The 12,346-nt window shown below is 47.7% G+C and overlaps 1 protein-coding gene across 1 annotated transcript in view; it reads right to left on the reverse strand.

Annotated features, from left to right (window-relative positions):
* The window catches only part of ANKS1A (ankyrin repeat and sterile alpha motif domain containing 1A), a 98,860-nt gene that overhangs the window by 48,357 nt on the left and 38,157 nt on the right, over positions 1-12,346 (reverse strand). The window contains 1 exon segment of the mRNA XM_009638194.2: positions 8,784-9,355. Coding sequence (XP_009636489.2) covers positions 8,784-9,355 — 572 coding nt within the window.

Here is a 12,346-nt window from a genome sequence, read left to right on the forward strand (position 1 = left end):
GGCCGCAATCAGGTCTCCCCGCAGCCTTCTCTTCTCCAGGCTGAACAAGCCCAACTCCCTCAGCCTGGCCTCATAGGAGAGGTGCTCCAGCCCCCGGATCATTTTTGTGGCCCTCCTCTGGACCCACTCCAACGCTTCCATGTCCTTGTGCTGAGGGCTCCAGAGCTGGACGCAGTACTCTAGGTGAGGCCTCACCAGAGCAGAGTAGAGGGGCAGAATCACCTCCCTCGACCTGCTGGCCACGCTTCTTTTGATGCAGCCCAGAGTACGGTTGGCAAAAGTCTTTGGTTAATGGATAGCTGATTTCCTAACTGACAGGGCATCCCTGAAGGTGGAAGCAAGGCTGCTCAGCCCCAACTGGGATGCATCCTCGGAGCAGAGAGATGGCTGGATCGCAGCATCCACCAGGATTCTCTGAAAGGGATGGAGTTGCAAATAGGAAGAGCAAGAGGAGGATCTGGGATGATACCTGCTGGCTCCTTAGTGCAAGTGTAGTCCTGGGAAATTTGGATCTGGGCCATGAATCTCATTTCCAGATTGGTGACAGCACATAAACCACTTCTGGGTTAGTTTATGATGCTTTGGCTTGTGTTCTCACCATCACCATCCCACAGAGCAGAAGCCTCATATTTCATCGCCCAGTATATTCTGCGTATGCAAAAGATACCAGCCTGTGTTATGAACTCAGCATAACAAATACCAAAGGCCTGGAAAAATATAATGCTCAATTTATTAATTCAAACCTAGACTACAAAAGTGAGCCAGTTGTTTGAGGCACATTTCTGCACTTAAACATCTGAGTTCCCATGCTCTATCCTCCTCCGGCAGCATGTGCTTTCCACACACAACGCGAGGACTCTCTCAATTTATTATTTATTTCAAGACATTCGGCAACTGTTCATCAGTGATAAAGGCACCCACATTTTCTGGCTTAATATGGTCTCTGCGAAACTCATTTGGATGGGGATCAGGGACTGTTGCTTCATAGCACTCTCCAGCCTGTGTTTTTGTACAAATCCCAGAATTACCAACCTGAACACATACCAAGAGGAAAGGAACTTATAGTATGAATTTGTATTTCCCAACGAGTGTGTGGTGGATCTGCAGATTCAGAGCCCTCCAAATATCAATGCTTTCTGACAAATACCCAGTAAAATTGCATGTTAACACGACGAGAAAGATGGCCAAACGCGACAACACTGAAATGGCTGGACGCCGGTTATTTTGAACTCACAATAAAAAAAAAGGCAAAAATCCCTTAAGAATATCAACTCAATTAACTGTCTTCACAGCTTACGTTTCCATGCTCTCGCATCCTAACACGCAAAGCCAAAAATGATTTGTTAGGCTCTGGGTGCAAAGGTTATCTCCAGCATGCGGGATGCACGGTGAAGCCCGCTTGGAGACTTTGCACAGAGCTACAGAAATGCTTTTTAAAAATAAAAGACTTCTGAAGTGCTGGAAGATGCGACGTAAAGTGGAAGAGAACATAATGAAAGACTGAATTTAGTAAGGACACTGAGGCCGGACATTTCTGTTCCTGAAAAAGACTCCTGAAAACGCTAACGATCACAAGATCGTTACATAACCAAAATAGCCGTCAGAGCACGAATAATTTACATAAAAGAATCAAAAGCTTCTGATTCAGAAATACTGGGTTAATACACTTGAAAAGTTAGCAGAAGCACACAGCAGCAGCGGACTGAAACTGTTGTATTGTTCCAGCGCGCTGGATGCACGCACGCTAATTTAGATCCACGGTCAGCCTGTAATTGGTGACCTATAAATAAGAGGAGAAAGAAGTCCTTGTGCATTTAAGATCTGTATCGAGGGCATTTTCACAAATCCTTTTGACTGCGTGGATGGAAGGTTTCTTCCACGCGCAGGGTAGCCGATAAGCCGCTACGTCTCGTTGTGTTTTGCAAACCTGCCTTAGGGAGAGTTGCCCCAGGTACCCGTCCAGTTCCAGATAAATTGATACGATTCAAAGAGCTGGCAAATGTTATTCTTGTTATGTCTAAACCTTGTTGCTAAATCATAGAATCATAGAACATTTTGGGCTGGAAGGGACCCCTAGAGGTCATCTAGTCCAACCCCCCTGCAGTGAGCAGGGACACAGGAATAAAAGTATGCTTGGGCTTCACATTTGCCTTTCAGACCAGAACACCAACTGATTTTACCTACAAACCCACTAAATTGTCTTAATTTGGTGTGGACTGGCTTAGCTCAGCATCGGTTTGTCATTTTGACAGGCTGGGCATTTGCAATAGATACAAAGCAAACCTGGACGGTGGAAACACAAAAGCTTTCACTTCAAAAAGTCAAACAGGATGGAGGAAATCTCGCCATTGGGGGCAAAGGGAAAAGAGAATCAACACAAGGGATGATGTAAGAATTCCTGACCCTAGCACAGGAAAAACAAGAGGAAACATTGGGATCTGCAGATAATAGAATAATCAGCCCAATAATTAAGTTGATTAAGATCCTGATGGACACGCTTGTTTAGAATAGCAGAAATCAGAACAAAAATACTGACCACCTCGCTACTTTTCCCCTAAATAAAAAAAAAAATATTAAACATTTCAAACAGGCAAAGGGATAACTGGAATGTGAGCTTAAGAAACGAGGGCCAGCTCTAAGCAAGGGACGTCAGCTGAAGAGCATGCCAGGGACACCCCGCTTTGAAAACAGGCTCTGCAGGGTCCCACAAGCCAAACCCAGGGCAAATGAAGATTTAAAGATCTAAACACCAGCACCAAAAGAATAAATTAAACATTTCAGCAGGCATAGGCTGCTGGCAAGCAAGGCAGGAGCCTCGCGACCCACATGGCAGGGGTATCCTTGGACCATGCAGGCCCACGCGAGGCAGAGATGAGATGGCCAGCCCTGCACGCTGCAAGCTGGTATGAATCTGGAGAGGCTGAAGATATTGTTTTCTCAACTGTATTTCTCACTTGAAACACCATTTTTTTTGATCTACAGCAGGGGCCATACGGGAGCCGTTACCCGGCAGGTAAGCTGCATGAGCTTGTCAGAACAAAAACCACTGAGCTTTTACAAGATGCAATTTCACCAGGCACAAAAATAGCAGCTCTCCCCCTGACTAACAAGGGAAATATTTGCATTTTCTTTCAACGCCAGCTCGCAGTTCTGAATTTCAACTTCTGGGTGTTGTTTTAAGGCAGTGGCAGGTTTTGCATCAAGAGCTTTGCTGAAAGTTTCACATTTCAATGCAGATGTTCTTAATCCTCCACGGTAAGCGTGTAATTAAGGCACTCATTCCACTAGGTACCGAAGCACCCAAGCAGCCCTGACAAGGTTCATTGAGCTCAAGTATTTAAAGCCACCCCATAGCAGCCACAACCTCTAACAACTTGCTCTCCATGTCTTCACAACCTGTGATGGAAGGCACGACAGATGTGCCATTTACCCCGACATCCATCCTTATGTGACATTAAGACCCCAAAAATGGGCCAGCAACAGGTGAAACGCCACATCCCCAGTCACTGCAAATGGGAAAGTTCCTTCTGCAGCGACAGCAAAACGTGGAGTACCACTGCAATTATTCATAGGAGATGATGGTTGCCCAGTGCCATAATTAGCTACAGAATATTCATTAATTCTTCAACGAATTCATTTGGGGAAAAAAGCTGCATTGAAGTGGCGGACTGTGCATCTCCTTTTTACTAAAAAAAAAAAAAAAAAGCTAAAATAAAATGCATGTTTTATTCAGTTCCCAAAGTTTCTTTTGCAGGAGGTTTAATCTCTTCCGAAAAGAGCTAAAGACAGAACACAAAGCAACTACCTCATTTATGAAATTGATGCTGGAACCTCTGAGCCCAGCATTCATTACAAATTCAGCAGCAGAGCCACTTACTTGATAGCAGACAGCTGGAAGTGGAGGATTAAGGGATGTCAGGAGCCAGGTCTGAGGCTAATTCTCAGTAGCCTGCCTCATTCTTTGCCTCTGAACACTTAATAGATCATTTTTCTTACCAATACCTATGACCCAAGAGCCGCTAAACTCCAACATCACCGTGCCTCAACTCCAGACGTCTCTTCTCGGAGCGTGGATGCAGATATGGGCTGGTGGCATCAGGTTGTACAGAAGCACCTCCTGGATCATACACAGATCAAAACCAACCACACTGCAACCCTCAGGAAAAAAAAAAATCCTCCAAGCAGGGCATCCTGACTGCACTGCCACACAGGCAGAACCGCGGGGTACGAAGCAGAAACAAACAACAGTGATAAGTGCAGGAGCAGCGGCGCATGGGAAACCTATCACAAAAGGCACTAAATCTCAGTTCCTGAAGCCCAGACACTGCCCAACATCTTTGCGTTTTGCTGAAGCCCAGACACTGCCCAACGTCTTTGCGTTTTGCTGAAGCCGAGCGTCTCCCCTCTTCCTCCTCCTCCTCCACAAATGGAGCTCATTTATCTGCTATTGGCATTTAGGGGTTTTCACTTCATCACCTCACTTGGTCCTGCGAGGAGCGAGGCTGCACAGGACACGGCTTCCAACCACCCGTCCCATCGCTTTTATCAACCTGACAGCATCTAAAGGACAGAAAGGTCTGTCACAGCCCGACTTCTTCTCAAGCCCCCACAGTTCTAGAGGACTATTTTACAACATCCTCGAGCCCAGCCATCATCCCTCCGCCGCTTCCCCCAGGAGATTACATCCCTGCTAATTACTCTCGCTGTCAGGAAGCTGCTTCCCCAGCGGAGCTGTGGCAGCTCAGTGAATGATTGCGATAAAGTTTTACTTCGTCTTGGTCAGGCTCTCTCCTTTAGCACAGACAGGCTGATCTATCAAATGGATAAAAGGACCTGGAAAAAAAAGGTAACAGAAGTTGGGGCAGAGGGAGAAGGAACCATTCAGCACCTAAACCTGGCCAAGTGCTATCAGATAGCGTGGGCTCAGAACACAGCAAAGTTGTGGCACACCCCTTAGCTCTGTTAAACAGCTTACTGTTCTTATTAGACACATGTACGTTGCCTTTCATCCAAACAGACCTGGAATAGCTTATCATCCAGCCAGAAATCAGTTCCCTTCCTGGATCGCACCCTGCAGGTGGGAGGGTTTGCTGAGCAAACTCCAAGGGGCTTCAGTAGCATTTTGGACGACGCAAGGTTTGCCTGCCTACAGCAGGGCTCGTGCGTGAACCCAGGCAGACATGCAGGGCTGGAGCTGCTCTACGCAGGAGGAAGGCGGACCAGATGTGAGTTAATTCGCCCCGAAAGGGGGCTGGCAGCCAAGCTGGGTGCTGAGAGCCCCCCTCGTCCTTCAGGAGTGCAAACACAGTTTATTCTCCTATACAAAATTCATAGTAAGCCGTGATTGCTGCATGTTCATCTCATGGCTGCTAAATATTTATGAGCCGATTACAAAAAACAAATTTATCGCTTCGGCCCTCAGCCAAATTTGGAAGGATTCAAATATTTATTCCAAGAGCTCTACCCCCTCACACACTTCCTCTCCCCCACCTTGCTTCCCACTCAAGTGGAGGATCGAGCATTTTCAGTGCTCACCCCTCTCTCTGGACAATACATTGGTTTGCTTTAATTTCTCTGGCTTGCTTGCAAAGAGCTTCTACCTGACAGCAGCTGGATGGGGGGACACCACACGTGTGCTCACGCTCCCGCGAAGGAGCTGGTGGGTCAGGAGGCAGGCGGGACACACGCTGAACATCCTTAGCAGCACGGAGCACAAAGCAGAGCGCTGTCGGCATCTGTTATTTGGGCCAGGCCCTTGGAGCAGGGGAGCTGCAACTGGGAACAGGGCTGAGCTTTGCCAAATGAATCATCTCTTCCCCATCCCACCCTTTTGGCAAAGCCGGCACCACCTTCCACTTCCAACAAAGGGCATTGGCGGCGCTCGGCCGGGGAAGGGACGTGACCCTTTGCTTCCAAGCAGCAGATTTTTGTGCTGTTCCTGGCCAGCGCGACGAGCTGAGCACCGTCACCCACGGCCCAGAGCGATGCTAGCTCGGCCTCTGCCACAGATCCCATCTGGCCACAGACACAAACAGGTCCCTCCCCAAGTCCCCGGCGCCCCGAACAGACACACCTACTGCTGGCAAGGCCAGTGGGCAAAATCCTCAGCTTGTTTGCTACAGCTGCGTGTTGCACAGAGCTGCACATGGATCGCTTTCCTCCTCAGTTGCCTGCATAAAGACTATTAAAATTAACAGAATAACACATATAAATCTGCCACTGTTTCCCCTCAAGACAGAGGAAGAGCCAAATCATTGCTAACAGGGGTGGCTCAACAAGGTTTTATATTAGCCTGGTAAATTCAGAGGCTGCAAGTTGCATCTAATTCAGAGCAGCTGCATTATCCCATTCAGGGAACTAATTAAACCTCCAACAGCAGCACTACATTTATGTTTAAGTCTCACTGTTGCCATTATCACCAGCCAGATCAGTCCCTTTCTGCACATACAAATCACTACAAAAACCCCCCAATCGTTCCCCATAGGTGCATCTTTACCATTTCTTACCAACCACAGGAGTCTGCTATAGGATATTTTATAGCAACTGGCCTGACTACATAAACAGCTCCCTTTTATGCTCCTTCTACAGAAAACTGCTCTGCCCCATGAACTGTGCCCCTCTTGCCGACAGCACCAAAGAGTGCAACGTTGCACCAGGAGTCAGAATGAGACCCCAAATGCCTCTATACAGTCTTTGGAAATTAAAGAGCAAACCAAGCTAAAGGCAGCGAATCATCAGCCGTTGGCTTGTCCCCCTTCCGAGTGGAGTATTTAACTTCAATTGATTCAGTCATTAGTTTAGACTGGATCTAAGGAAGAAATTCCTTACAATGAGGGTGGCGAAACCCTGGCAGGGGTTGCCCAGAGAGGGGGTGGAGGCCCCATCCCTGGGAACATTCCAGGCCAGGTTGGAGGGGGCTGTGAGCAACCTGATGTGGTTCAAGGTGTCCCTGCTCCTGCAGGGGGCTTGGGCTGGGTGACCTCTAGGGGTCCCTTCCAACCCAAACCATTCTATGATTCACAGAAGTCTTTTTCAGTGGGAACAAAAACATTCTGCAAAAAGAGGTCATTGCCATCTCACAGATGGGGAAACTGAGGCAGAGAGGAGAAACCTTTGTGCGGAATCATTCAAGTTCTCTGTGACAGCCATGGACCCCAAAACAAAATGACTGCTCTGGCCACAGGATGCTACCACCAGATTAAAGCAATTCCACAAAAATGTTTAAATTACACCAGAAAACAGGAAGACAAAGAAAATGATCAGGTTTTGCTAGTACTATTTTTTTTTTTTACATTAGACCTGCTCTATTGTAGACAGATGTGAATTTTTCACATTCTTTCTTTGATTTCCTCACCTAAACATAACAGGAAGAAAAAGCAGATTTTTCTCTTGTGGCTTGTTAGGCTGACGCTGGGTGGAAATGATGCTTTTTGTTTACAAGCAGGGAAGCAGATCTGTGGGTTCATTCCTCCGAGCAGAGGAAGCACAGGCACGCTAACACTTGACCTCTGCTACTGGTAGAGTCGCGCGGCGCTGTAAAGCCAAAGGTTCCTTCCCTTTCGATGTTTGTTGTAAACAGTTCAGTGAGGCATGAAAAGCACAGTGAAAATTATCTGGTCCTTTCAAATAAGCCCTCTGCTGCAGAACCATTCACTCGCAGTCATAGTACAACTGACCCGGGTAATTAACAGCAAAGCCTCTGCAACCAAAACAGCTATGGAGGAAAATAGATATATTTGGCAAACCTGAAACACTGCAGGGAGTAAGAGGGAGTGAGAGTATGAACTGAAAGACAGGCTCGTACTGAGGAGGGATTCCCACTTTGCTTTTAGCATCTTTAAACATCTCCCTCTTCCACACAAGATGATTTTATCTCCGAGTCCGGAGCATCAGTCAGCGCAGAAGACAGGCAAGCAGGGGCACAACCATCCCACGAGTTTACACGCCTGGCACACAGAGCTCCACACCCCCAGCACCACGCCAGGGGTTTTATTTCCTTTCTGTGTACAAAGAGTGGTTCATCTGAGCTTATCTCTTCTGCAGCGCTGCTGCTCTACCAGCAGAGAATCATCTCCAAAGAATGTGTTTCAGTAATGCTGTGGTGCTGAATTTCAGAGGGACACTTAATCTCGCCCGAGTGGTTCACTAGGGCCAACTTTCTGAGCATGAAATATTTAACTATCCATGGGCCTCCTGTACTATAATAAAGTGACTTCTAACAAGCCTCTGAAATTAATATGCGAAGAGGAAAGCGGGAGCTATTAAATGCACAAAACACAGCCTGATTACTCTCTTCCTTCCCTCCCCATGAACCCAGGGCACTGCTTACCCCCCAGCAGCAGGGACCCAGAAACAAAACATCTCCTCTGGATGTTGGGAGAGTCCACAGGGGAAAAAACTGGAAAGAGGAGGTCAGCATAAAGATTTGTGAGGAGCACTGCTATCAACTCTGTCATTTTGGGGATGTAAATATTTATCTGGCTTGCCTGAAAGAAACCAAGCCCTGTATTTGAGCAACTTAAAAAAAAAAAAAAAACAAACAACTTTGAAAAGCCCCTCACTTCTTGCAATTCTGCTTCTCCCCTCTCCAGTTAAGCCTATCTTTTGGTATTTAATACCTTAAAGACTTACAAGTGAGCGTTTGCCTGTTAATGTGATGTGAGAGTTAGTGAAAGTAGTGAAAACCACCCAGGACCCCCTCTGAAGGCCAGTGCAGTAGAGAGGAGCTCATGCTGTACAGATTCATTCCTGGCACAGAAGTTCTTAAGCAAGGTCAGCCTTACCTCATCCCACTCCGAAGCAAAGGACGGGGACTTCTCCAGCCTCTTCTTCCCAGTGCTGCAGTTCGAGAGCGATTCACTCCGGCTCCCCATGGCATCGTCCTCTGTCGGAGAGCAGGTCAGAAGATCAGAGTCCGATTTGGACAAGCTGCGGCTGAGTTTAAGCTCGGCTTTGGGCTTGCTCCCTGGGTGGGCTCTGCCCACAGCTCTGTCCCCCTCTTCCTCAGCACCGCCGGGGTGCTGTAGTACGTGGGGCGTGACTACAGTTTCAGGATCCGCCCGGTTGACATGCGCGTGCTGGATGGTTGCGTAGACCACTTTCTGGTTTTGGTCCGGAGAGCTGGTCCGTACTGATCCAGAGGCGGGTAAGTCAGCATCCTCCAGCTGCATAGCAGGTGGGTGGCTTGTAGCTTCCGTGCCTCCTTTCTCCGTGGAGGAAACAAGCCTGAAAGGGTCTTCACTTATCTCACAGATTGGGGAAGAACCGTGAAGCAGCCCTGAAAACTGCTCTGGAACCTGGATGTCCTGGCCGTCGGCAGAGTCCTGGCTGCTGCTGCCACTGCTCCTCCTGTGGTCTTCAAGGGGATGAAAACGAGGAAGGGGGGGAAATTAAAAACATGGAAGAAGCAGCAAAATTCCAGCTCTCCCCCTCTCCTCCCTCAGCAAGGGAGGGAGAGATAGAGAACAGTTCAGTATTGTTCTGCATGCTCAACTTGTACCCGAAGTCATGGCATTTATGAAATTCCAAACACTGGCCTGATTTATGCAATCTGGCAGTTCTCCTTGTTGTTTTATTCCTGTTAACACTAACTATCGGGCCTTGCTATATAAGGCTAAGAGAAGTGCTAACTATATCCTGCAGAGAGAGCAAGTGAGGTAGGAGAAGCAGAGACGGAGGCTCCTGGAACATCTGATACATTTCCATAAAGGCCAAAGTGTTATTTAGAGCAGCACTCCCTGCTCTTGGCACGAGCTGCAGGGTGGGAAAACTTCTGGACTGTAATCAACCTGCGAGTTCCAAAATCCGCTCCCCAAAAAAACCACCGCTTTCCTCCCTAGTGGTTTCTGAGTTTAACCTCTCCTCCTTACTCAGGGGAGAGAAATAAACAGTTTATGCAATAAAAAACTTGATCAAGAAGTCTCTCTCTTGCAAGCGAACCACTGAACGCAGAAGGGTCTGATCTACTAACTCAGCGAGCTGCGTGGAATACCTGCTGTCCCAGAAATATGACACTCGCTCAGCTACTCCTGCACCAACATCTTTAATATCAGGTACCAGGGTCCTGCATAAACCATGAATAATTGACTGATCCCAATTGCCAAGTGTGTGCACGGACATACGCGTACTCACCTTGGTCACATTACACATACTTGACCTGCAAAAGCAAAACTTTGTAAAGCTCAGTATAACTTCTGTTTACCAAGGATTCCTATACCTGCCCATAATTGCTTGCAAATTTTAACCACTTCCATTTAGTGCTGAAGAAACACTCTTCAGTCTGAGGACCCAAAAAACCACACTGCAAAGGAGCGTTAAGGCAAAGCGCCCTGATAATGCGGCTCTGAAATGCAAGGAGGTTGTTCAGATGGTGAAGAGGAAATTGCTTCCTTTGCAAGACGGCAGCGCTTGGAAGTCAAGGCAAAGGAATCCTCATTTCAGCGAGGGCAAAATACACTAATGAATTTTACTTATCTTTACCTAAAAGCAACCTATTAGCAATGTGAGATCAACTCCTTCCCCTCAAGCACCCCTTCCAGCACTAGGCTTGACCAGGTCCTTTTCAAACACCTACACCCTCTGGTTCGGTGGTCTGTCCTCGCAGCAGAAATGAGGCAGGAAAGGATCGAATTAGTCATTTGTCTTTGCAAGCTGACTTAGGCCCTGGGGTCTCATGCACTCTGTGTCTGATGCGCGTGAGCTAGTCCCTCTCGCAGGCATTTGTTTACTCCACAGAAATGCTAAAAGCAGCTTGCTCAGTTGGCAGCTGAGTCAGGAACAGCAAAAGCCTGATCGGAGGTTAACTGCCAGGGCAGCGCGCCGGCAGACCTCGCTTCTCACTGGGATCAAGTGATGCGAGGGCTTATTTCATTCTGGATCCTACGAGTTAAAGATTCCAGGACAGTGAAGTAGTTGTTGATTACCCTGCACAAGCACATAAAGCACAAGTTCTGCAGCTGAAGTTGCCAAGGGGGAGGCACATCCCCTGCGGGCAGGTGGTGTCACCAGCATCATCCCTAACGCAGGCTGGGGAGTGCCAACAGCAGCACCCCATCAGATCTCGAGACCAGACTACGTTCAGTTACTTTGCACAGAGTTAGGAAGCTGTAACGCTGGAGAGAAACTTTAGGAGAGACCAGACGTGCTGCATTCATAGGGCAGACTGGTATTAGTAAGAAAAAGCTACTGACCTGGTAAAGGGGACACAGCGTTGATAGGACAGTCACGTTAACCTGATGGGGAGGGAATAACTTTTGCAAATTCAACAGCTTTTCTTCTCAACCTCTTTCCTTCCTTGGACATAATTTCTTTCATGCCCCAGCTTAACCTTTACTGACATTTCTGCTGAAGGCAGAGAGGCGGCTGGTGAAAGTTTATGCCACGTGCGGGAACACTTGGGTCCAGCCAGAACAAAGTGCTCCAAATCCAGCTCCAGAGACTCACAAAAGAGGTCCTGTTGAGCAGAAATCACAGCCCCCATTCATCCACGAGGCGATGAAGGACTTCAAAATACAAAGCAGCTGCCAGGGAAGGAAGGGATGAAGCAAGGGCAACAGGACTTGCTCAGAAGATGTGAGGAACATCTCGAAGGAGACATTTCAGAGCCTGCCCAGCAAGGTGCAGACAGAAGAACTGAAGTAGTAAGGGAAGAGTCATCTTGCTCCTTGTTATCATTGAGGTGTCTGTGGCAGGAACACTGAGGGTTCCTCAGGCCTTACCTTTTGGGGTTTCAACTAAAGGTGTCTCAGGATGGCTAGCAGAGAGGCCAGAACAACCACCAGCCGTCTTGGGAAGGTGTACTTTTTGGAATAGGTACTTTTAGGGATAGGACAGGATTCAGCTGATGTGCTGATCACTTTTCTCATGGCAAAGAGATGAACAGTACTCATTTTTCAAGGATGTAGTGAATTTGGAGAAGGGGGAAATAATACTTAGGTGCTAGAAAAGCAGAGAGACCCCAGTTCTATCCATCTGCTGCACTTCAAGGGATTTGAAAGCATCCTCCCCCAGTCACACCTTTTAACTTGGAAAGGCAGTTGTCCTTAACACAGGGATTTCTGTCCAACTCCCCTAGCATATTTTACACCCAAGCACAGACACCTGACTGGTCGTGACTTCTTCAGCCAATGCCTGCTGCAGCTTTCACCAACAGGAGGAACTTCCAACACCTAATGGGAACAGGAACCCCTTCCTGGGTACAGACTGTCTGCTTCCCAGGGAGGATTCAATTAAGAGCTTCCCTGCCAGCAGCCTGATGATTACAGATATGAAGCACTTCCCTAAACTCCTAACGCTAAGCTGCAACTGCCCTGCCTCGATCAAATTTCTTTCCTTATATATCATCAGC

This window comes from Egretta garzetta, unplaced genomic scaffold (genome assembly GCF_000687185.1).
Source record: "Egretta garzetta isolate BGI_Z169 unplaced genomic scaffold, ASM68718v1 scaffold105, whole genome shotgun sequence".
NCBI classification, from domain to species: domain Eukaryota; kingdom Metazoa; phylum Chordata; class Aves; order Pelecaniformes; family Ardeidae; genus Egretta; species Egretta garzetta.